The 26,631-nt window shown below is 40.9% G+C and overlaps 1 protein-coding gene across 1 annotated transcript in view; it reads left to right on the top strand.

Moving 5' to 3' along the window:
* NSF (N-ethylmaleimide sensitive factor, vesicle fusing ATPase) overlaps positions 1-26,631 on the top strand; it is an 84,382-nt gene that overhangs the window by 22,566 nt on the left and 35,185 nt on the right. Inside the window, exons 4-8 of the mRNA XM_026107881.2 lie at positions 1,810-1,849; positions 6,647-6,813; positions 8,004-8,111; positions 8,766-8,841; positions 13,805-13,960. Coding sequence (XP_025963666.1) covers positions 1,810-1,849; positions 6,647-6,813; positions 8,004-8,111; positions 8,766-8,841; positions 13,805-13,960 — 547 coding nt within the window. The remainder of the gene's footprint in view (positions 1-1,809; positions 1,850-6,646; positions 6,814-8,003; positions 8,112-8,765; positions 8,842-13,804; positions 13,961-26,631) is intronic.

Raw genomic sequence — 26,631 nt, 5'->3', positions numbered from 1 at the left:
GGCAGATTTCCTCCTTGTCCTGAAATTTGGTGATAGCTTTAAACTGGTGGGTTTGAGCAAAGCCCAACACTTCCCAGTATTTAGCGGAGTGCCAGTGTGCCTGCTCACCGTTCTTGCACTGGCGGTCACTGGTGTCTGGTACTTCAGATGAAGGTGAGTTTGCCCTATGTTTTGCTGAAGAGTTACAGTGTCAGGAGGAGAGAGGAAATTCTTTGTGGCCTTGCAGGTAAGCGATGGAAGCTGTGAAGCATGAGATTAAATATGGAAACATCTGTTTTCACCTTTTTGGGAATACCAGCAAGTCAAACACTTAAGACTTCCTATTCTGGGCACTGATTTCTAAGAGGTTGTTCCCTGTTGCAGCGAAGGAGTTCTTTCCTTAAGCTTAAGTTCTGTTTTGAACCACAAACATATTGAAGGGGGAGTATAGGAGGAAATTTTCATTTTTAAGAAAGGTCACTGTATTGTTTCTCCCAAACCTGTTCCTTTTAGCATAAAAACCCAGACATAAATGGCCATAAAGTACGATATTTCAAATGGAGTCTTACCAGAGCCTCGTGTAATGATACTAATAATTTCTTGTGATTCACGCCTCTCGTTCATGACTCTCATTCTTACAAGCTTCATTTTATCTTACTAAATGCTGTTTCTTGTTCCTGTGAATGCTACATGCTTTTGCCATTACTGACGCCTAGTTTTGAAATAAGAATGAGAGAAGGAGATGTAATCTAGTAAATGAAACACAGAATGAAGCTGTCAAGCAAATAACACTACCAATGTCAGCCTGAAGGGCCATTTCTGTGTATTTCAATTATTTGGGGGGAGAGGACTTAGCTATTAAACTTAGTTTATAATGACTAACAAGCCATTTCAAAATAAGAGTTCTTGTTTTTTGGTACACAGTGGGGAAGAGATCATGAATGTTGACTAGCCTGAAATGTGGACTGTAAATAATCAGTAGCCAACCTGTAGCACAAGAACCATCAGAAGATGACCATTTGTGCAATAATCAAGCCAGAATTTTTGGCATAGTAAAAGCTATAGATTTCCATGTCATATAATTATTGAATCATTTCTAATTTTTTCTCCTGCAGTTTTGTGCTATGCAAGTGTTTTTTAAAGGGAAATTGAAGGGAGGCAATAGATTTGAAGAGTTCCTGCTAGTCCTCTGGAAAACTTTTAATTGTTTTAAGTTATATTACTTCACATTGTAACAAATTCCTGCAGCTGATGTTTACATGTAAGCTTTTAAAATGATCATGGAGTGCAGGGCAGCCTTTCCTCCCTGTTGCACCACATCTTATGTGATCAGCCCCTCAGCTTGATTAGAAGATGAGTAGAACGGCCAAAAAACATCCAGTATGGCAACGTCTGTCGCAGAGATGGTGGGGTGATCAATGATACGAAGGTCGTCTTGCCAGGCATTAATGAACGTAAACCCCGTCTTTGGAGTTAGACGTGGCCTGTCATTCCAACGCTGATTACTGAATTATCAGATGTTGAACATGAAATATCATGACAATACTTTGAGCAACTGATACAAAATTGATGTTAGCCCTGCTGAGTGGGGGAGGGTTGAACGGGGTGACCTCCTGAGGTCAGAGAATGGAATTATTAATAGAAATGATTCTTTGATTTTGACTTGTTTCCTGTCAATTTGGGGATTTTTGTAAGGTCTTATTCTGCCATTTTTGCCATTTAAGCTTTTGATGGAGGGGCTCGTTTTTCTAAATGAGGCTGTTGACTCCTGAGTAGACACTGCCGCTACTGAAAAACAGGCTTTCTGAAGCTTTTGTCTTGTTTTTACAGCGAAAATGGGCTGGACTTTCCATTGGACAAGAGATAGATGGTAAGTCAGACAGCAGCGTGATCATGACATACGTTTGTAAAAGCTGATTTCCATGTTTCCAGACTGAAGTGAAATTGAAATGGAAAATCCAAGATCTTTGGCCCTTCCTCAGGTACTGTAGGGCTCTCATTAGTGAAAGACAGTTGCTCTCGTGTCTGAATACTTCCTGTTTCTTAGCATTGACAAGAGGTATTTTGACTTTTGGCGGAGGTATTTTGACTGTTACCTTCAGACATCTATCGATATAGCGGCTCTGCATTGAACAGCAGTGTTCACACGTGGATGTGAACCCTTAATGTGTATCCTGAATGGTCTGTCCTTGTGGTTTTGGGGAACACCCATCAGCTGAAGGAGAACAACTGTTGTAGTTGAGGATTTTATTATTGGCATCTAAACTTTGATTATTGAGAATGGGATGCTTTTAATGATAAAGGATGTTAAAAGCCAGCATATCTGCTCTGGATTGCTGGAGTGATGAGCTTTGTGAATAGCACTGATGTTTTCACTGAGTTGCATTTAAGAAAATGCCTCCAGATGGTCACCATGTGAATATAATCTCAGAAGATGCTGGGGAATGTCTTAACATTAGTGCTAAGCATGTTGCATTATAGGAAGGTGTCACCGTCTGTGGGAAAGCACTTCTGCTTGCCTGTTATGCCACTCGCTGGAGTGCTTTATTTCTTATGTGAAAAGCCATCTTGATGTTGTTGTTTGCACGTGTTCATTTATTATCTCTCTTGCCTTCCTCTTTTTTAACCTGTGCTCTTGCAGGAACATGGGAGGCATGAGTATTTGCTGCCAGTTGGAACTGAGGTTGGCATTTACACTGTGCTCAGTGTTTCCTGAGCAGGAGGCTGCAGAATTGAAACCTCTGCACGTAGTTCTTGTATGTTCAGGCACTTCACTAATCGAATGCCCTTCCAGTCGAAGGGTCAGAGGTACTTCACAACACTTCACAACATAAGAAACGTGAATTTTAAAATAGTCTCATAGACTAATTTAGCTGCCAAATGTAGTTGGGCTTCTTAAAACGTGGGGGAAATCTCCTTGTGCAGGTTACACTTACACATGCTATGCACAGACCAGTGCTCTTGAGGGCCTTCAGTCCCTTCTTCATCCTCTGATTTTGAATCTGTTTGGTGCATGATTGATATTGTCTTGATATCTCATTGTGTCAGATGCTCATCTCCCGGACAGACCATCCATAGGAAAGCTGAAGTCTATAGCTTTTTGCTCTCACTTCCCTCCCTGCTTTTAAACAAGATCTTGCCCCATTAAGGGGCAAATGGTCTTCTGATTGGGGACACTGTAAGAGTGGTATTCACCGGAGATGAAGGGTTCTGCAGTGTGCTGGAGCAGAAGGGGTGCCATCTACAGTTTGTACAAGTTGAAGATTTGTATTCCAAAGTTTAGGTTTTAATGGGACTTTTGCCAGTGTTCAAAGAGGAGACTAACTGGCATCTCTCAACCTGCATGCTGTATCGTTCATTTACTCAGGCTCTCTGTTGTATTTATGTGGTTATGTGTGGTTTATGGAAAGACTAGGATCACTGTCAGCTTCAGGTGCTGCTCTTTGGTCTGTCTGCAACATCTGAAGTATTGACAAACTCCTGACAGCAGCTGCTGTTGTAGGAAGGTCTTCAGTTTTTTTATAACAACTGATCAAGGTAAGGGATGGTCTTTAGTCAGGAATTACCTGCATGTTAATGGGGGCAGCCATCTCCTCCTTGACGAGGTTATTGTGATGAGGCCTGCTCAAGTGGTTGTCTGGCTCAGGGTCATTAATGTGCAGCAGCTGTTTTTTAGAGCACTGTTGTGGCATTTGAGGTGTTTATGATCCTTCAAGAGAATTCTTGTTTCATTTGAGGTTGTGGGCAGAGCTGATGACTGTATGCTGCATCAAAAAATGAAGAGAACATAGACTGAGAAATGATAAAGCTGTGAATGTGAGGTGTAGTTAGGGAGGCGCTCTCCTTGGCTTTTCATTTTTCCAGCTTCTTTGAAATCAGCAAGTCAATGGGCCTGGGTCATTGGTTGAATGTAAAGTCTGATGTCTTTGTGGATCTCTTTCTGTACTGGATTCTCATGCAGTTTTTGGTATTTGTTTGGATTTGTTTGCTTCTAGACACTCATACTCTTACTTGGAAGCTTATTCTCTTTGCTAGTTGAATTTATGTGGTGGGTTGTGGTGGTTGGTTTTTTTACTGTAGAACCACCTATAATTTTTTGCAGGTGTGGGGAAGGAGCGATGGATTTACTTCTCATCCTTGCTTGATTGCTGGTCGGTAGCATGTGCCAGCTGGTTTACAGATATGTTTTTTGTAATACTACAATTATTTTGGAAATAAAGCACTAATATTCAGCATAGTCAGTTGTTGGAGCAGATTTCTGATTGTAGTTGTACTACACCCTGCTGCAAACTTACCAAGTGTGTGGGAATGTATATTAAAAAAGAAATTGCAGCAATTTCATGCAGAGTGACTAAATGTCGTATGATTCCCTTGTGAGTATAAAGAATTAGTAAAGCTATGCTACAAGTAAAGAGAAATATTCATAAAACTAGTGACTTACCAGGACTCTTTTTTTGTCTTGTTCCTCTAATAACGTGAAAACTATGTTTTAAATGTCAGCTTAAAGTGCAGTTCTTTTCTTAATGGTACAGCGAAGCTGAGTTCTGTCAAGCCCCTAATGCTATGGTTAAGGCTTTGCAGGTGAGTAAAACTCGTAACTTTGCTTTTGTGGAAAGGAAACTTGGGACTAAGTCCTTCCAGTGGATATTGTCATCTTGCTTTTAGTATGGTTTGGCTTCAGTTTTATCAGCTCCTGTGGTTCAGTTGGAGATGTGCACCTAGAGCCGGGTGCTGGCTGTGCCAGCTCCACTCTCAGCGCCAGGAGATCACTGCTGCCTTCTCACCCTGCCTCTCAGTTTTTAGGACTTTATGGACTTTTGAAGCTGATGCAGTGTGTTGCTTCCTGGGGCACATCCTGACTGGTGCATTAATATCCTCCTCTGTACCAGACATCTCCAACGCTTGCTCCTGGACTTAAAGAGCACTTATTGACACCTAAGTTCTGTGAGATGGCCATGTATAGGGACTAATGCTCTTTCCAGACTCTTTTGTTTGACAAAGCCCTGAGATTAGAGAAGCAAAATGAAACAACTGCCCTGAAGTGACCTATAAGGTAAGGAGGAGTCCTGTTATGTCCTTGCAGGGCCAGTGTCCCTCCCTCATCAGCTATGACTAATATGATACCCCTGGGGCCACGTCCCATTCCAAAAGAAGTAGTAGATATGCCTCAGTTCAGGAACTGATATACTGTTTCTTCTTTATCCCTATTTCCCTGAAGATCTTTCTATAACAGCTCATTTCTCGGTGTCCTGTTCTTATACAAGGAAGGACATTAAATCTATATACTGTAATCACCTACGTGTCTTGTAGTATCATCTTAAGCAAGTGGCAGGCTCTTTTCATTCCCTTCATCGGAGTGAATCTGTTCTCCTGGCTGATGCTCCTCATAGATGGATGCTTGTGTCAACTTAGCGTCTTCCCAGGAGTTTGCAGGTTTACTCTGGAGCCGTTTTCCTGCCAAGAGGGTTGATAGTAAATAGCAGGCTACGGGGGAAGTGTATTTCCCTTATTTACCTCCTACTGCCTTATCCTCAGCTGTGACTTCTGTACCAGACAAGACTTTTTTCTCTGGATTCAAGGCAAACCTGGAAGATATCTCCGTGTTCTGGAGAAACGTCTGCTTCTATCCTTTGCCGCAGTCTGGAGTTGCTGATTATTAAGACTTTCTGCTTTGTGTAATCCTGTCCTTCTAATCAGCTGTGTGTTGAGGCAGTAGCCCCGAAGGGGTGAAGCATGCTCTCCTTTCCTTTGTACCCTCTTTTCTCCAGCTACAACAGCCCTGAGTGTCCGCCTGGTTTTGATGTGATGTAACCTGAGCCCTGTAGGGATTGGATGCAATTGGCAATGCCTATGAAGTACCTTCGATGCCACATTGCTTTCTGCCCCTTTTTTGATTCTGCGTCACTTGAAGTGTGCTAAGGCATGCTAAGATGGGCCTCAGTGCACCTCTGGGGTGGGGGCTGTTCCCTGGTGTCAAAGAAGGGTAGTTGATGCCTTATTCTGGGTTGTGGAAGCCTGGTAGATTATCTGCAGGTTTAAGGGCAGGGATAGCAATGTAACCTAACTTTCTGCCACCTGGTCTGGAGGAGACCCAGTTCAACCTATTGCTGCGTAAGAACAGTTATGACTTCTTGTCATTGCTTTACCAGCAGGACTGCTTTTAGTGCTTGCTTTGGGGCTTTCTGAAGATGTCTCCTTCAAATCCTGGCTTGGACATTGATGTAGATATTGTGGTAGTATAGTGTGGGTGAATTAACTTTCATTGTCCTTATCCCCAAACTCCTGTGGTGTGTGAACTCTTTTGAGGGCATTAATAGAGGTTTTAAAGAGATGCAGGTGTTTTCAGTAGAAATACATTTGCTGTATTTTTTTTATATTGCAGTAGAAGATGGATATAAGAGAAATGAGGGTCTCTATCAGAAATAATAGACAATTTTATTAGATCTATTTAATTCATATAACCACGTTATTTCAGGTAGTAGATGTTCCTATTTATCAGAAGGATTTTTTTAAAGTGTTGGATGGGACAAATATTCTAAAAATATTAACATCTGACAAGTGAGTAATCCCATGTAACTGGAAGAACATGTATTGACAAACTTGTAGCATGTTTTAAACGTTGTGTGGAGATCTTGCTGTGCTGAAATGTGCTTTTTTTCTTTAACAGTTTCTTTATACACTTTTGACAAAGCTAAGCAGTGTATCGGCACGATGACGATCGAGATAGATTTTCTGCAGAAGAAGAACATTGACTCAAACCCCTACGACACAGACAAAATGGCTGCTGAATTCATCCAACAGTTCAACAGCCAAGCCTTCTCAGTAGGACAGCAGGTGGGAATTTTTTTTAGCCTAAAATGGTCTTGAAGAAAGATGTGTGTGCTGGTATATGTAATGATATGAAATACTGAAGAATGCCTAATACTTAGCCTGTACTGCAGAGGACAGCTTATAGACAGAAATTATTTATTGTGTGAACAGTTTCTTTATGAATAGTTGAACTACCGTGACTTTCACTGAGAGCATGAACAGAGTGGTTTAAAACCTACCTTTTCCTTAGCTGAAGAAATATATCTTTGTGAGGAAAATCCTTAGGCTTAAGAAACCTGGGTTCTTTCTCCATCTTGGCCTGGCTGGATATAAGTGGAGCAGCTCCTGGAATCTTTTGATGAGTAACTTTGTCTTCCTTCTGTATGGAATGAATATAAACACTGTTTTAATTAACTTTCAGTAGCACCTTTGATGTGCAGTGTGTACTGCTGCAAACACTTATTACTGCTCTACAGGCTCCAGTTGTAAATTAGGTATAACACATTTGACTTAGGAATTTCTGAAAGCTGGTGTCCCTGTAACTGAGCCTTTTCAGCTCTGTAACAGGTGGGTTTTTGTCCCTAAGAACTATTGTGATAGTGTCTAGTGTGCCACATTCTCAGACTGTGGTCTGTCTCTCAGGGTAGTTTACAACATGCAGGGCCTGCATCTTAAATCAGTTGCAAATGTAATCTTGGAGGAAAAGAATTGCAAAGGCAGACTGCTGTCTTCTATAAGATGGGACCTACTTCTGTTGATATTCGCTCTGTCTCTCTGCTTACTATTCCAGAACAATTTTTGAGATATTCTTGTCAAACCAAAATGCAGAAGATTGAAAAGATTTGAGCTAAGTTGCTTTCCTGGCCTAGCACCAATATTTAAAGTATCAAGAGATGATACAGAACATATAGCCAGGGGATAAAGGAGAGGGAGAGGGAGCGGGGAGAACAACTTTTCTTGGAAGGAAGCAGCTCTTTGAATTTTCCCTCTTGACGTTAGGTTGGGCTACTTTCGCTCTATTGCACTCAAGTATGAGACATGGAAAGGATGTGTTCAGTACACCAGGCCTTCACAGGGAAGAGCTATATGGGATTTATTAGGTGGTAGACAAAAGAGTCCTTGGGCTTCTTTCTCTTCAAATGTGATTAGTCTTGTCAAAATCCTTTTTAGCTTTTTAATGAGTTAAAATCGCCTTCTGCTGCTTCTTTTCACAGCTTGTCTTCAGTTTTAATGACAAACTTTTTGGCCTGCTGGTAAAGGACATGGAAGCTATGGATCCCAGCATCCTCAAAGGAGAGCCCGGAGCTAGCAAAAAGCAGAAGGTAGGGCCACAGGAATTCGTGTTCATTCCAGAGGGACTGCAGAGACTCAAGAACTGATCAAATGTTGTTACAAGGAGGCATTTAGGTTACTTGCATTTTCAGAAGCTATGTATTTGTTTCATCTGGCTGCTGCTTTTGCCTTGGAAAAGATAAAGAGCAGTATTTTCAGTTAAATACAGTCTCCTATGCTTATGTATCTGGGAGCTTAGAGTTACACCCACTGAAGGGCAGAGCCGGGACTAGATACAAGGAATATTATTTGGTCTTTATGCTCTTGTTCCTGGAAACTGTCTCTTTTGACGCTTTCTGTCCTCCAGATATGTCCAGTTGTGATTTTTCCTCCTATAGAAAGCATTTTCTCATCTCCATTTACTAGATCTCGCTGAAATAAAATACTTGGTTTTGAACTAAACAAATAGCTTTAAAAAGCCAGCTTATTATAACAGGAGTTCCTTAGATATAATAAAGTGCATTCAGTGTCATATGATTGTTACTAAAATTAATGTTAGAGGAAATGTTGTTATTTCACATTCTTACCAATGAGTTCTGTAGTGGAGCTTTTGCCACTGTTTCTTGCTTTCGAAGATGTGCTTGGAAATATCCAAAGAAGAATCTGAAGTTGGACTTAACTATTTCGTTTCCTCCCTTTTGCAGATTGAGGTTGGTTTGGTTCTTGGGAACAGTCAAGTTGCCTTTGAAAAAGCTGAGAACTCTTCTCTCAATCTGATTGGTAAGTACGTCTGTATCCAAAGAGGGGATAAATAAATAGAGCCTGAAGTGTGCTACTTTTGCAGGCCTTAAGGACATGCCTGCTTCAAAGTTTGTTTTTCCAGTTATATCATTTGACCAAGTTGACTGAAAACCGCATCCCCAAATTTTTCCCAGGTATCTGTTTAAACTAGCAGATGACTGGACTTGCTCTCTTAAGAACCTTTCACAGACCCTGTAGAAAGCAGGTTGTGGAGGTTCAGGAGTCTTGAAAACTGCTGCCCTAAGAAGATACCACATCTCCTGCAAATATTGCTTCTTCTAACCACGGCCTCTGTAAAAGTCACTGTATCATCCAAGTAAGCTTCACAACTGACTGACATACTAGAGCTATTTTGTAGGCCTTCGTAACCATGCTTATTACCATGGTCTATCTAAAATGTAAAGGGAGAAGATAAGGAGGAAAAAATGTCAGTCCCTCAAAGGCACTCACCATAAGAAACTGAGTTACGTGAGTAGAGAAGGTAGCCTAACCACTCTGCTCTCCTACACCTAGATTAGAGAGGCACCGTTGGCCAGTAGCTCCAGCCAAAGACAACAGCTGTTTGAAATGTTTTAACTCTGTACATCAAAGAATGACATTTTCAGGGACACTAACAAGCCGATACCTCTTTAATTCAAACAGCAGAGAAATGAGAATGTGAGAAGAACTTTTCTGAATGTGTAAGTCAAAGTTGCAAAACAAGCGCAAAACTTGTGAGAATCCCATCTCTAATATCTCTTCTCTAGGGAGAGCTTAAAAAGCTGGTAGATTAGAGAATAGCTTGTGAAAAACACTTCAGTTTTCTTGTCTTGTGAAAGTGTTACCCATCAGAAACTGATGCTAGTTGCAAAATACACCACGGTGCGTTTTTGTGTGTGTTTGCATTAACCTGTTCACATAGTAAGGTTATTAACAAAAGTACAATCCCCTTTTTAACAAGCACTTTCTAAATCCTCAACAAAATCTTCATGTACAGATTTAACCAGCGAACAAATCGGGGAATAATTGGTGCTTCCTCCATACATTCATTTAGGTAGAAAACTGGTGTACAGGTAGAAAGGGATCTCTGATATGTTCCTGCGGGTCCCTCACCTTGAATGGTAAGGGACCTGGACAGCAAAGTGGGCAGTGAGGGCACTGTCCCTGCAGTTGGCTTTACATGAGCCCTGGGACCACTGCAGCTGTCCTGCAGAGCAGGTACGTTCGCTGTTAGTCTGGCTGTTCCTTTCCTTGTCTGTGTCAGGAAGTGGACAACACCTCCCTTGTTGGTAATATGGGTCTAGGCTTTCCTTGCTGTGTGCGATTAATGTCCTGCACTGAACAGACGTTCCTATATTCCTTTTGCTTTTCTAGAGTCCCTGAACTAAGAAACCTCTCCTTTTTGCTGCTGCTCTTCCACAGATGAGAAGTGGCAGAGCCTTTGCAGCAGGTGAAGGCTGCTGTGGCTGAGGGTTCAGTGAACCTGGCCGCCTCAGTTGAGTGACTGTTTTAATAGTATTTTTGCAGTGGGCTTGCGTTCAAAACTCAACTCTTCTTGATTGCGAATGCTCAGTACTTTGAGTATCTGGTACAGATTTGGTACAGAAATAAAGCATGTGAGATTAGTAGCCTCTTAGGAAAATACAATTTCACATAATTCAGCGTTGTAGGAGCTCCTGGCAGGGACTGAGTTTTGATGCTGCCCAAAAGTGCCATCTTTTCCTCAAGAACTTAATGTTCTGTACTTGTATGCGATGCATGCTACAGTCATTGCAAAAATGGGGAGATGTGAAGCTGTTCTGTAACTACATACCTTGCATATTACATAGACATCTTCATGTGAAAGCACATTCTGTACTAAAAAAGAAACGAAAAAAAAAGAAGAGTTCTGTGGAAAGGGATTGTAGAGGACACTGTAATTAAGCATATTAATTAGGATATAGTTTTTTAAGAGCACCGAATGAAGTTTGCATGAACGTAATTATAGCCCATTTAATTTTTACTGTTTCAGTGGGACAGCTTGAGGTGGATATTAACACAATCCAATTTACTGCATCATAGCAAGCAGTGATATTTTACTTGATTGGTGTTCAAAGCCATATAATGACCTGTGATCTTTCTCCTAGCATGGATAGGTATGAAGAATGGTCCTCTGGGAGAGGTAATTGAGAATAGGAATTCTTCACTGCAGTTCTACTTCATTGCCTGCAGACAAGACAAGAGAGTTGCTTATACTTCAATTTATTTCTGTTAGATTGGTACTTTATTTAATCTCCTTATAGATCTGAGGCAGAACTGCTTAATGTGCTTTGTTAGTCTCCGGAGAATTGCAAAGTTGTGAGTAATTAAATTCTGAGAGGGAAGATAAAAGTAAAGCAAGTGTCACTGAGCAGTACCTTCTATAAAGGGCCTTTATTTTCCTCAGTAGAAAAGAATTGTGATCATTAAAAAATAATGCCAATTCTATTTCTTCCATTTAGCATAAAATGGTGTGTTAAAACCTGCGAATGAGGTTTTAGATCAGTTTGAGAGAATTTTATTGTGATCAGGTTCATCCAGAAGGGGGGGATATAGGCTAAGTTCTGGAGGGAAAATAACATGTCTGGGTGAGTGTTCTGATCTGAAAATTGCAGTGGAGCGCTGAGATAATAAATATACAGTAATTAGTGAATGAGATGTTCACCGCTGCCCTATTTGGTACTGTGTGTTAGTGATGCATGTTGTACATAGTACCATGTTGTCATTAATGTGATAGAGATGTGTTCTTGTTTATTTTGTCACATGAGGAATTAAAGTATTGATTCTAGGTGTGTTTAGGCCAAGATTAATAGCAATCTAATGCAGCGTACACAAAACTTTTATTTAGCGTAGTTACTGGACTCTGGATGCCTGAAGTTAGGGGTGGTTGTAGTTCTCAGGCCCAAACCTGTAAAGCACTGGCTGAGTCTAGGAAAGTATAAGACACCCAATTTCAGCGAGAACCAGGGAATAGCTTGAGCATCTTTGCTTCCTCTCTGGATTTTTATTTTACTTTTGTTTTTTCTAGTAGCCAAGCAAAGTGGCTTTAGTGTTAATCCGACCAACGTGAGTATCAGTGCTTGTTTGTAAATTCCCTCAAATGAACTTAAGGGGAGACTACATGGCTTTGTCGACATTGCAACTGTATTGTTCTTATTGTAGCACTTTTGCTTACTGTCTGCCTCCTAAATGCATTGATTGCTTTTAAGCTCCTATGAAAAGGGTGTATGGAGCTCTCTGAGACTAAAACTTTGTCAGCAAAAGAGAAAGGGGGACTGTTGCACTATGGCCTAGAGAATACAAAACCTGCGTGTAGGGGATCTGGCTTAACTTGAAATATCTGTAGAAGAGGTTATGGAATAAATAGCAGAAAGAGCAGCGGTAGTTTGGCAGGGCTGGCTTTTATTCACCTGAGTCTTAAAGGAACTGAAGGATGAAACAGCTGACCTCGTAATGCTCGTTTATAACCTTGCTTAAAATTGCTCTGCTCTCTGAGGACTGGAGGATGGCAAATGTGCTGTCAATGTTTAAAAAGATGCCAGAGAAGCTCTGGGGAGCTACAGGTCTGTAAACCTGCAATCTGTACAAAACGAATTGGCAGAAACTGTAGGAAGGAATCGAATTAGTGGATATTTGTATAAAGATGATACATTGGGAAGGGTCAGTGTGTCGTCTGTAAGGGAAGTCCTAGATCCTACTGGAGGTTCATTACAGGAATCAAAAACCATGGGCATGGTGGCTGACCTAGTCTGCCTATTTTTCAAAGCTCTTCCAGCAAAGCTCCTTATCAGAGTTTCTTTAAAAAGAAACTTAGCAGAAATGTGTAAGAGAGAAGGTCAGTGGATGAATGATGAAAGGGTAGAAGTAAATGGCAGTTCCAGTGGAGTTCAGCATGAGTCTCTGCTGGGGCCTTTACTTTTCATTATAATTATTGAATAAGCTGTGGAAAAAAAAGGCTGAGTAATGAGGTAACAAAACTTGCTCTTATGGGGCTGAGTGACTAGGAAATAAAATGGCAGAGGAAATTCAGCATAGATAAACATAGAGATGTGTGGAAGGAAAACACTCCTAACTTCAGTCAAAAATGATTGCTGTTTAGAGCCAAGATCCTGGTTATAATAATTCCAAAGAAACGTCAGCCCCACGCTCAGCTGTCTGAGCCCTCTCGTTAAGAATTATGAAACACAGTTGTTAAGATTATTACGCATTATTAAAAAAAAGTTTGGAACAAAGCAGGGCATAATGTTGCATCTGTATTCAATGTGCAGGCAAACCGCAGTGTGTGTTCTGGTCTGCCTGTCTCCAAAAGGATATAGGAGAAATAGAGAAGACTGGGAAGAGAACAACAGAGATGCTCAAATGTGGAACAGCAGCTGTGTAAGGAATTAGTAACAGGTTAGGACTCTTCTATCTGGAAAAGCCACAACAGAGGTGGATACAAGACAAGTCTAATAAAATCCTAAGTGGCCTGGAAAGGATGGAGAAGAGCTGATACTCTTCACTGTTTCTTCAGGTGTAAGAACTGGGGGGGCATGAAATGAAGCTGGTAGGAGCTGGCTCCAAAGATACAAAAGGAGCTGATTTGTGGAGCTAGATGCTGTAGGGTGTTTTAGGTTCTAAATTTACACAGGTTCAAGAGGCTTAGACAAATTTGTGGAATAGAAATCTACTGAGGGTTATTAAATACGTGAGAGTAACATCTGGCTTAGGAAGTCACTGAACAGAAGCGGTTGAAGGCTGGGAGAATAGTAGGGGGAAATGTCCAGCACACCGACCTTGCGCTCATACCATAGTGCATCCTCCTGACTAATATTTCAAACTGAACATTGAATTACATGGACGTGGGACTGACCTGGTAGAACTGTCCTTGTATTGGTACTTCTGTGAGCTGTAATTTGGCTGTACCTAATGTTTGAAATGATTTTTTTTTTTCTCCCCCCCCCAGGTAAATCAAAGACCAAGGAGAACCGCCAGTCAATCATCAACCCAGACTGGAATTTTGAGAAAATGGGCATTGGAGGCCTCGACAAAGAATTCTCAGACATTTTCCGACGAGCCTTTGCTTCTCGAGTTTTTCCACCTGAAATCGTGGAGCAAATGGGTGAGTATGATACAGGGCAGTATAGCTGGAGTACAGGATGCAGGCCTTTTTGGTTCAGAAGGATTAATATCATCTAACGACCTCGTGATGCCGTGACACTGCAGTTGCTTAGGGATCCAGTAGACTAACAAAACCTTTTCTTTTCCCGTTGCTCCTAAATGTCTTTCATACTCTCGTCACTTGGCTAGAGAAGGGGGACAAAGAAACAACTCGAATACTCAGCACCGTAGACAGAATATCTGAGCAGATGAGATATATGTTTTAACTGAATACTCTTCTGTTGGAACTCAAACACTTCCTATTCTCTTGAATACTTTGTTTATTCATAGCAATGAGATTGAATGTTCCCGTTCCTGACTTCTCTGCAGTGGGCTGCCTGCACAAATCAAAGGAAATTCTGGGTTTAATGATCTTGCCTTGCATATAATATCTACTGTCCTGGCAATTGCACTGTAAACCTAGGTCCTTTGCACAGTGTTAGCCCAATAAATAGAGTATCTTGTGTGATCTGTGTTTAGTCAGATTTGAAATGCTGGAGGGGATGCACAGGCAGTGCCTGTCTTGAAGTTTGTGAAACAAAGCACAGGTGCTAAATACATCTTTTCATAGTTGGAAGAAAGAAGGGCAGTCCCAGTACTTTGTATGCACATGCTGGCAGACAGATAAATGGTGCTGGTTTTAAAAGTACCTCTCAGCAAGCAATATGCAGCTGCAGGAATCTTATTTTGTAACACAAAATGGCTGGGGATGTCCTAACTAGTCTTGTTTCTTTAAATACAATCTCTGTGGATTTGTATTTAAGCTCTGGATCTGGAGCTATGTATTCTTTTATTTATGTTTGTATTTCTTGACCTACCTCCCCTCACCCCAGAAATAAAGCAATCAAGATTTTGATTGCAAAACAGATTTCCATCAAATGATATGTCCTGTTTGTGTGTGGCTGTGTACAGTGTGTCTGTTCCCAGTGCTTGTGGAATTGATGTCAAAGTAAACTTTCCTGGGAGGTGCATTAGGTCTTTTCTTACAGTGATTTAAACACTTAAGGAAAAACATTGAAGAAACCCTATAGGCTGAATCCATTTAGTGCCTGACTCTCTCTCCTGCCTTTTTATTTCATATCGATCTAGTAGCCAAAGCCTTCTGGGGGCTGATCTTGGTTCTCTTGAATTTTGTGTCTCTGAACAAGTCATAACTTCTCTGTCTCAGTCTGAGAATGTAAAGTGCTTAATTTTGCTAATATTTAGCCACTCTGCAGAGAGAAGTGAGAAAAATGGTGTTAGTTATGGAAAGAAAAGCTCTTGTCTCACCAATGTGTTGTATGTTGTGCCCAGTTCAGAAATGTTCCTTCAAGCAGGCCTTCGGACTTTGGCATTTCAAAGCAACCATCCTATATCTTCATAGCACAAGTGCAGAGTCCTTAGCCCTGACCATGCATGAAGGTAAAAGATGCAGGTGTTGGGAGTTCTCATCAGTGTCACTTGAGCATAATGAGAAATATGCTAGTAGACTAGAGAGAATTATAGCTTGTTTTCCATTTGCTGTAGCTTCACCTATTCAACTCTTGCGTGCTGCCTGGTAGCATGCTAACCAGTGATGTGTCAAGGTAGGATTATACTAACTAACCTGAAAGCTGGGCGCTGTTTGGTAATAGTGTGCAGCAGCTAACTTTGTAGGTGGAGGTCTTTCATGGCAACAGGTACCTCTTGAGAAGGTCAGAAAACCCTGCTGGCTGCAGTGCCAGGTCGTGGAGCTGCTTTTCAGGGTGTGCTGCTCAGATGGTTCCTCTTGTTAATCGGGGTTGCTTAATACAGGAAGAAAAAAATTCTCTGAAGGACCACTAGTATTTTGATTACCCTGGGCAACGAATTAAAGGTGTGCCCTATTATTTGTATAAATACATATACCCTTACTTGTGCATGTTTACACACATACTACACAAAGAAACATTTTTCTGGTAAGGAGTTAGACTCCAAACAGATTTCTCTAGCTCTCTGATTAACCCTAGGGCTAAAAAGCTTATCTGAAATTTGAAAAAACAAAACTTTCTGACATTCATTTTCTTTGCCTTCGTTATAACTTGCTCTTAACTATATTTCAGATCTGAAATGTCAGTGTGACAGCTGTTCACCTTTGTGTATGATTTATTGGGAAAGGAAAAGAAAGAATGTGCTTGCTATCTGGTGCTCTAGTGCTCACCCACTTCTGGTTTTTGCCCAGCGCTCAGAGACTGCAACTTCCATGCCAAATGCAATAAATTTTTCTGTCCTGTAACTATATAGAGGCTGTAGAGACCCTTCAGAAATTGCATGCAATTTGTGTGTGGTTTATCTAACTTCCAAGGAATGTTCTGGGTTTGGAGCATACAAATTAACTTTAGTTAACCGTATCATCCAAGGGTGTAAATACTACTTGGATGCTACAATCTCTGGTTTATCCAAGAGAAGAAATCTTAAATCGGCTTCAGTTAGTCATTAAACCTCACCGTAGCTGCCTACTGCCCCTGAAAGGGGCAATTTCCCCTTCCTTACCCACGCCTTTCCCTTGTGCATATACACTGCTTCCGTTGTGGTTGATTTGGGCTTGTATGGTTCTGTAGAGAGCTAATACACCAATTTAAGGTGATTGCTTTTAAGGCTGTACTTTCACAAGTGTTTAATGGGGATCCTTTAACATTATGAACATCAGAGACACATTAGCTGAGAGATAATTGCATCACTGAAGTTAATAAGCTTGTGACTGCTGAGGTGGAAATAAATCTTTATCTGGTTGAGAGTCGAGGAGGCATCCTGAGACAAAAGGGGGACTCCTTTTTAGTGGCATCCATGAGGCCTCACTGTGGTAGGAATGGTACTTTTAAGGCAAGATCTTTATATTTGCAGGGCAGCTGATGGAGGTAAGATAGCAGTCCAGTTACTTTAAAAAAGGAAACTTTTAATGTATATTAAGTATTACATGTTAACTTCACTCATCTTGAAAAGCTTTCTGTTGTCCTTATTCGTGACTGAACAAAAGACACTTAAGTTATTCTAGTTAAGTTACTCTATTAAGTTATTCTAGTTATTAAGCTATTCTAGTCAAAACAGCATCCTCTAGTAGGAGAGGGGGAAAAAAGGATCTCTTTCTAACGGGCAGCTCTACACAAGCAGTATTTCTAGGCAATCCTCCTCTTTTTCAACCCCTTTCCGATTCTCTGTGACACTTAGCTCAAAGCAAAGCTGTGCAAGTTAGTGGTGAACTGCAGCTTTTCTGCTGCTTCATCCCCACTAAGTTGCTTAAGACTAGTTTTGGTCACTCTTTGTAGCTCGTGGGCATCTTCTTTTTCAGACTGTAGTTCCTCTTTTTTATTTGATAAATATTATACTTTGTTCCTACAGACAAGCCTTTTCCTCACGTCTGTGTTAAATGCTAGTTCTTTCTGTTGACACTTTAAATTCAGCTCATTCAGTTGCTTCTGACACTGTCTAACGTTAGGATTGCTGAATACTTATTATAACACTGTTCTTTCTCTGACTTCAACAAGTGTTTAACCATTTGGACTGGAAGTTTTGGTATTCAGTATCAGAGACTGTAAATTTCAACCAAACAAGAAACCTTTTCTAAGTCATCAGAAGAAAATGCTAGTGTTCAACTCTCTTGTTTTCCCTTTTTAAAGAGCACTAGGGTCTCCATGCATTCGAAACATGATCTTTACTTTTGTGAGGGAAGTGATTTTTATCACTTACATTGCACAATGGTCACTTTAGAGACCTTCAAAAAAGCATATTTCATATGTATGTGTGCCTGTTTAATAACAGGTAGAAAAATGTTTGGCATTACAGATAACACTTCTCTTGAGAGATTGAAATGGAAGGCATGTTCCTTGTCCTCTCCTGTTACCATCAATAAGTGGGTTAAATCAGACGTTTTGAAGGTGATTTCCTGTTCTTGGGAACCATCTCAACCTGTGCTCTGACCTCTTGGGATCAATTAGTCTCGGTACCCTATATATTTGAAGTACAGCTCGCTATCTAAAAGTGAAATATTAACAAACACAGAATGAAAGTTCAAGTTAGCAGATACTCAGATCTTTTTCTTTCTTGTCTTCACAGGTGGAATCCAGTACTCACTTGTTTTCAAAGTTATGTTAATACGTTAATGTTCTTGAAGTACTCAGATGCTATGAGAGAAAAGTAGGATTGGAGAGGATCTCACCCAGTCCATTCCTAAAACAGGATAATTTCTATGAGAAATCAGTGTTGGTCATATTGTCTAACCTGTATACTGAAGTGACAGAAATGCCAGAAGTTCCCAGGACAGCTTATTCCACTGCTTAGAGTATCTTTACTGTCAAAATATTCCAAATGTTTATCCTCAGTCTTGCAGCAGTTTGTACTATAGATAAATGAAATGTTTCTTTGTTTTTTTGGCTTTTACATGCCTGTTCATATTTCTGTTCAGCCTTCTCAAGACTGGATCCCAGTTTCTTACCTTCTCTCACAACTTATGATCTCTAGACCACTGATCATTGTTATTTCTCTTCCTTGGGTCATTCTTAAAATGCCCTTGAAACAGCACAGTAACCACCTGAGCCACCAGCCAATTCCAAGTAGATTAGCAGGGTTTGTTTGTACCTTGATGGCATGTTCCTGTTTTTAATCAATATAATGATGTTTTTGTTTTGCAACATGCGGTTAATTATTCCTACCCAAGTGTAGAAACCTGTGCATTGAAAATTACATTGTTTTCAAATGAATTTAATTCTGCCCTTCAGTGTACTAGTAGCTGTTGTAGTTTTGTGATGTGCAGATTTACTAGGTGTGTTCTGTTCCACCTTCCAGGCTGTTAGTAAAAGCATTGCATAGCTGTGGATCCAGGGTGGATCTTTTCTATCCTTTCTTGACAATGAGCTGTTGAGAATTGTTTCAAAGTTTTTTTTGTTTGTTTTTTGTTTTTTTAATTTTGTTTTGTGTCTCCCCCCCCAACCACTTTTCATTTACCTTAACTTCATTTAAGCTGTATTCCTATGAGGGTGTGTAAGACCTGTTATAGCTTTATGAAGGTCTGAATCCCCCCCTACTGATTTTTTTTTTTTTTTTCTCAACCCCTTCATGACCTGCTATCCTCTCCTAGAGGGAAGTTGTGTCAAACCAATCTAATAAATTCCTATTGGCAATTACTCATATCCTTGTTTTCTTTTACCTCGTTAAAAATACTTTGTGCCAGACTTCTTCCAGGAATTAGGTTAGTGACAGGTCTGTATTTTCCTGGCTCCTCCTGTTTTCCCTTCATGAAGTCATGGATGACATTCACCTTCTTCCCCCCACCAGTATCTTGCCCATCCACTACAAGGTCTCAGTGGCTCTGAGACTGTTTCACCCACTGTGAGTGCTCTTAGGTGAAGTTCAAGTCCAGGTAATCTGCAAGTATCTAATACTCTTTTGGGTGGTAACTTGCTCTTATGCTATTCTGTGCTCAGTTCTTGCCTGTTTGTTACAGGCATTAATATTGGCTGGTACTCAGCATGCGGAGTTTTCACTCAAGTGAAAATTATTTAGCAGTTTGAACTTAGCATTGTTGATGGCTTTCTTCTTCACTGAGAAGGGAACCAATGCTTTCCTGTGTCTTTTCTTCCTAACATGCTTATAAAATGAGCCTCTTCTCACTCTGAAGCATGTGGCTCCCTGTGGCCAGTGTGGCTGAATCTGGTCACTTAGCTCTTCCTCAGCCCATCTGAAGACTTCTGTGTGTGCTTTCTTTGGGAAGGACAGCTAAGAATCTCTGACATCTGTCTTTTCCCTCACCTTCTTCAAATCATAGAGATTGACCTCAGACCACCCAAGCTCCCCCCATACTACAGAGACTTGAAGGAAGTTAAGAAGCCAGTAACATGAGGGAAGGTCCTGTGTGGATAGATGAATGGTTGAGGGAACAGAGTAGGAATAGCTGGTCAGCACTCTTTGATGGAGGAAGGTCACAGTCGAGTTCTGCAGGATTCAGTGCTGTTCAACAGTGGGAAATACGAAATCCTGCACATAGGGAGGAATAACCCCATGCACTAGTACGTGCTGGGGGCTGACCGGCTGGAAAACAGCTTTGCAGACAAGGACCTGGGGGTCCTAGTGGTCACCAAACTGAACATGGGCCAGCAGTGTGCCTTTGGGGCCGAGAAGCCAACAGCATCCTGGGCTGTTCTAGGAAGAGTGTTGCCAGCAGCTCGAGGGAGGTGATCCTTTTCCTCTACTCAGTGCTGGCGAGACACACATCTGGAGTATTGTGTCCAGTTCTCCGCTCTTCAGTACGAGAAAGGTATGGACTTACTAGAGCAAGTCCAGTGAAAGGCCATGAAGGCAATTAAGGAGTTGGAGCATCTGTCATCAAGGAGAGTCTGAGAGAGCTGGGATTATTAATCCAGGAGAAGGGAAGGCTCTAGGGAGATCTTATCAGTGTGTATAAATATCTGAGGGAGAGTGCCAGATTCTTCTCAGTGATGCCTAGTGACACGCAGTGACAGGACAAGAGGCGGTGGGCATGAATTGAAACACAGATAACACTTCTTTACTGTGAGGGTGGTTAAACACTGGTGGGCATTGCCCAGGGAGGTTTTGGAGTCTCCATCCTTGGAGATATTCAGAATTCAATTGGACACGGTCCTGGCCACCTGCTCTAGCTGACCCTGCTTGAGGCAGGAGGTTTGGACTAGATGATCTCCAGATATCCCTTCCAACCTCAACTATCCTGTGATTCTACAGAACGATCTTCCAAGGCTGAGCCACTGAGTGATAAAAGACCTGGTGAAACTCCATGTTGATCAGTGAAAATTGGTGCGCATGAAGTAAAAAAATCCTTGTAAACTTCTAAAAGCTGGGTTCTGAGATGACTTTCCACTTAAGAGCAAAGTTTTCGGGCTGTAATAGATGTACAAAAACACCTGCTCGAAGCTAAATTGGAGTCATTCAATTCCTACTTGAACTTTATGGATTCTTAAGAAAAAATAAATCAAAAACCAATGTAGGACTTAATTATGCCACTGTATAAATCTGTATTTTGTTCATATTTGGAATGCCGGATGCAATTCTGGTCTTCACTCTCAAAAAGGATGTAGTAAAACTGGAGAAGGTTTGGAGGAGGCTGTCAGGATGATTAGAATGGAAAACCTTCTCTGCAAGGACCGAATCAGCTTGAAGATCTTCAGCCTTGGAAAGAGACAAGTGGGAAGAATGTGAGAGAGATCTACAAAATTCTGCATGGCCAGGAAAGAAGAATATTTGCTCTTTCAATACAGGAATATGAACATGAGGCAAAGTTTGCAAGCGGGCAGGCTCAGAACAAAGGGAGGGGACTCTTCATGAAATGTGCTGCAAGGAATTTCCCTATTATCTAGCAGATGCTGTAAGCGAGGGAGTTTTGCAGGTTCAAAGGGAAACTAGAAATGGACATGGGAGAGAAATCCCTCGGCAGTTACTTAATACATAGGCACTGTTTTTCAAGAGATGCCTAAGCTGTGTGTGGTAGGAGGTGCGAGAGAGGTATCTTTCTAGCAGGTGCTTGTCCTGCTTTTATACACTTCTGTGTTGATGGCCAGTCATCGTCATCAGATCCTGGGCTATAAGGACTTTTGCTCTAACTTCATGTGGCTATAGTTATGTTCTTTAATTAGCAGGCATCACCATTCCTTGGCAACCACAATTTTGCTCTAGTTGGAAAACCAGGCCTCGGGGCATCTGGTGACCCTGTTATGCTGATACTTGTTTACTCTGTCATGCTTTGCGAGTAATATTCCATAAAACATTTACGAATTACATCATGTTGACTTTATAAGTAGATAGAAATGATCCAGCTTTACTTCAAAAAGTAGAGAATGCTGAGGAGATTTATGGCTATTAACACCCAGGTTGGATATGACTATAAACATCAGCTGCTGTATTCTGCAGTCCATCCAACGATTCTGCATAATCTTCATCTTAAATTAGCTACATTTTTGTAACTCATCTATTAAGAGGCAAAGGCATTTGCTCTTTTTTGCTGCAGTGATGACTTCTTTTAGAGATTAGTTTGTTTTGTATATATTCTTATCGCAATCCCTTTTTCTGAGAGTCATGATTTTGTTTGCGTAGCCAAAGGCATTGTGTTGGAAGCTCCCTTAAAGCTGATTTATTTTCATTTTTTATCGCTTTCCATCAGAAATTGATAAATGTCCTGCTGTTGCTGTAAATCTAATTATTGCTTCCTTATGCACACATGCATTAAAAAACTTCTCACATCTATGTAAGACATGACGAGAAAGCTGGGAGATGGTTTTCAGAGGTCTAGAAAGAAGTTACCGAGTTGGTTGTCCTCTCTTTAGAGTAGCAAATGATTTGTTACATCAAACAACTGGCTGTTGAAGGTCCACTTAAGGTAAAAACTTTTGTTTAAAGTGAAGCCCTTTGCTGGTCCCAGCTTTGAATTAAAAGCAGAAGCAAGTTGCTTCAGTCTTGCTCCTTGTCAGTAGGACGTAAATCCTACATGAAGATTAACTGGAGGCAGCGATCTAGGCTGGAGTAGTGGTGGGTTTATGGGACGAGAGGAAGGGGAAATTCCACCCAACTATGTTCATGGAAAATCTTGTCTCTGTGGCAGGTGAAGTCCAGGAACCCTGATCTTATTCTAACCTGCTTGAAGATTAATGTGAAAAGATAAACATTTCTCCTTGACGTATTCAGGATCGGTACTTTACTACAGATGTGGATTCCCGATAGGTGTATCTGACTGATACAATCACACCCGAATGCTTTGATTTTAATGAAAAGGGGAATTCTACTCCCAAGTAGAAAATCTGTATTATATGAAAACATTTCTTCTGATCTTTCAAAGAAGTGAGTAGTGAGAAAGGAACAAATAAACTTCATTTTGTCTTTGGGGAAATGATATTCTGGTTCAAAAGTGTTCGACTTCTTTTGGTGGCTTTAGTAATTATCCCATTCTTACCAGTTTTTATGATTTTCCCCTAATGTTTTGTGTAGAATGCTTTCCATACAGGTATTGCAGTTCCTGTTGACGTACCCGTTCAGCCTCTAACCGTATGTCATTAAATTGTATAATTAAGTATCCCATTACAGCAATGACCTTTGATTTGGAGTCCTAATGGTGAGCTTAACGAGTTAGAGATGTCTGCACTGCTAATAATTTACGTTTATAATATTCTCATGATAGTACTGACATTTGGCTGCGTTGGTGAAATCAGCAAAGTGGAGATAAACTTAATCAAAATTCCTGTGTGGTGCATAGGATCCCACTGTGATTGGAGACATAACATTTGTAGTTTGTCATCACCTGTCTATTTTAATAAAGTCCTGCTTATGTTTAATTTTAGCCAGGTGAGTGTAGTTATACAAGGAAATCTCTACTGGAGTAGCTTGTGGCAATTTTATTTTGAGGAACTAACCGCTTTGTTTTCAAGAATGTTTTTTCCACCTGAGCAGGAGTCAGCTCCCACTTAATGCTTTCCCTGTTAAGTGTATATTCAGTGTGAACCAAGTCTTACGGCGGATGGTTTGTAATGTCCTTGATGTTCACATGTGGGGGAACACGTGTGCTTGTTCTTACTTGCTGAAGAGCAAGCACGGCCTGTCCCATGGTGGTCTGAACTTGTCTGTGAGGTTTGTAGTTAGATGTCAAGTTGTTTCTGGGATCTGGAACCTGCTGTGTCCTACAGTTGATCTTTTTGCTCTAGTGGGATGAGTAGCTAATGGCCTAGTAAAGCGTGAGGACTTTGGCAGGTAGGGAGCTGAAGCAGCGGGCTAGCTTTGTCCAGCCTGCTTTTCTTCTATATTCTTCTTGCAACAGCCTCTGTCCTTTCAGCAGCTCATCTTTTTTTCTTTTTGCTTATCATGATGAGACATGACACTTTCTCATGGTAAGTTTGAGTACAAAGAGGGGAAAATCCTGTGAGGCTTTTTAAACAAATCTGTCCAAAGGCTGAGATGAGACTTCAGGTGCAGTGTGCTAGCGCTTTGTTAGGACTGCGTTTATTCACACAGGCGAGGGGAATATTTGGGCTTTTCAAGAAGTTCACTTTGCTTTGGGCTGTAGAAGAGAAACTTCTAGCAGGTATAAGTAGGTTATAACTCCTAGGAGAGAGCCTTTTAATTTCAGGAAAACCAGAAAAAAATTAGGATTAGGCCATTCCCTGTAGTTTTATCTTTTTTTTCTTTCAGAAAGAGTATTAGAGGAAAATGAAATTGTGCAGTACAGTTTCCCTGCCTGTTTCAGGATGCTCCCAGGCCTGTTTGTGTGCATGTGCCCTGACATGCTGGTAGCCTTTTGATAGCCTCTCTTGCTGGAGCACAGAGGAGCTGTCGGAGCATCAGCAAATTTGTGTGCTTGGGGTTTCCCTTCAAAGTATCACTCATCATCCAAATCTCCCTTTGTGCTGTTTGGTTACATAGGTGATCATGTTCCTCCACAAAACACATTAACAATAACTTGCGTGACATTGATTTGACAGGAATAGCTTTTAATTTATCTATGCCTCATTTGTTCATGTGTGAAATTAGTCTTTACTGACAGTATATTTTGTTCATGTTTTTGACTCCCGGATGCCTGAAAGCTGACTAATGAATTCTTCTAAACTACCTCTCTTGGTTTTTTTTATAGTAAGACTTTTCACTGCAGAGGAACCCAGAAAAAGCTTTGAGCTTTATTGCTGTGCTTACCCAATGCAGTATGTTGCTTTCTGAAGTTTTGGTAGGGATCAAAAGCTCCTCGTAGTGTTGTTCTCTTGAAACTTCATTTCAATGTGTCATGAATAACCTGAAAAAGAGAGAGCAGTGCGTGCAGATCATAGAAAACATTTTGTACTGAGCAGTTATTCAGATTGAAATCTATATTGAGATTGAAATCTGTATTTTCTGGGAATAAAAGAAATGAAATCACGGCTGAGTGTTGCTAAGTGAATACAAGAGAAATGTACTTGTTCCTTAAATGCAGAATACGAGAGAAATGTACTTGTTCCTTAAATGAAGATCTTTGCCTTGAGGTCTCTGCAACAGTGAGGACTCTGTGCTAGTGAGGCATGTTATATGGGAAGAACTTATAGTGTAATTAAGACAAGCTGGAAACCAGGAGGGAAGGGCTTGTTAAATAATTTTTCCAAGTGACTGACGGGTAACTTGATGTGCCCAAGTTCATTAAGCTTTTGATGATGCTAGGAAGTGAGCTCAGGTCCTCCAAGTCTGAGCTCAGTGCCATCACAGATTGCTTCATTTCTCTGCTGTTAATGTATCTCCTGAGCACTGCAGGACTCCTGTTGCATGGTTTACATGCTTAAAAAAGTCAATCAGCAGGAATGTAATCTCCTAAAATAAACACATTATGCATGTTGTCTACTGCATGGAACTGTTTCCATTAATACGTTGGGTTTTTTCCTTCAGTTAACACCTGAAGGTTTTTAAGGTTTTAGATGGATCCAATTCTTCTTGAGACAAAACATAATTTTCCATCTTCCAATTTAGTCATATCTTGTGTTCCTCGCTTGTTCTCCACTGCACGTGTGTGAGGATTTTGTGCAGCAACAGGAAGGAGAAAAAGGAAAAGAGAGAGTGCTACTGAATTCCCTACCCCTGTAATTAAACACTTGTGTTCAAAGCGGAGATCCTTGCTAACGAAAGCTGCTCAGTGCAGATTCTAAGTGTGCTGTTGCCCTGTAGGGTCGGTGGATAGAGCTACCTCAAGGTCTCTTTCCGTGGGAAGTCCTGTAGGTTTGGTAGGTGAGGATGACAGTGACGTGACTTACTACTACAGAGAAAAAGCAATAAGTGCAGAGCTCTGTCAACTTGCTGTTGGTGCTGTGCGTGGCTAAGACACTCTAAAACATGAGAGGGAGGTCTTGTGCCTTTTTCAGGCTGTGTAGTTGGCTGTCTGCACATCTTGCTTTCCCGTGGGCAAGGTGAAGGAATACAGCGAGGAACTAATACTTCTTACTGTGCTTGAAATTGAGTAGGAAGAAATAAATTACTAAAGTATCTGCTGTGTCCTGAATGTGGAAGATAAGTGTGTTTACCCATAATTTTGTGTTTATTCTTTGGTCTCCAAAACCAACCGGAAAATAGAAAAAGGAGGTCTGCTGGAAATGCAAGGAGTTAGACAAAATAAGTTACATATTTCTTTTTTTTTTTAGTTCCTCACCACTCTGCGACCAGACAATATCTAACCTTGCTCTCCTACTGAATCTGTCTTCTACACGTCTCTGTCTTATAAATTGGGCAGTATATTGCTCGTATCTCTTTTCTTCTGCAGCTTGCTTCTATTTTCCTTGGCTGTTTTTCTAGTTAGATGCCTCTGCTATAAAATCTGCCTTTCTTTCCACTCTTTGGGCTTCCGCTTCAATGAGCCTTTCCCTGAGTCTGGTGTTCAACGTTTAAAACTTGGTGCGGATACATAATCTTTGCTCTCCTATTTCAGGATTTTCCAACACCAGCCCCTTTGGATTGCTCCCACGAAAAAGGTTTTGTCTTGATGCAGTTACTTTTCCTGTTTGGCTAAATGCTGATAGTCTCTTTAAATAACTAAAATCAACTTCATCGTATGTACGTATGTGTACCACCACCTCCCCTGGTGCAGTATAAGGCCGAGCATAATATATTCAGGCACAAGGATTTTCAGACAGTTGATAAAATACATCTGGGGCTCACAAGCTGTATATCTGAATTTTT

Source organism: Dromaius novaehollandiae, chromosome 22 (assembly GCF_036370855.1).
Source record: "Dromaius novaehollandiae isolate bDroNov1 chromosome 22, bDroNov1.hap1, whole genome shotgun sequence".
In the NCBI taxonomy this organism is placed as follows: domain Eukaryota; kingdom Metazoa; phylum Chordata; class Aves; order Casuariiformes; family Dromaiidae; genus Dromaius; species Dromaius novaehollandiae.
The sequence above is the reverse complement of the archived record's forward strand: the minus strand, read 5'-3'. Positions and strand labels throughout refer to the sequence as shown.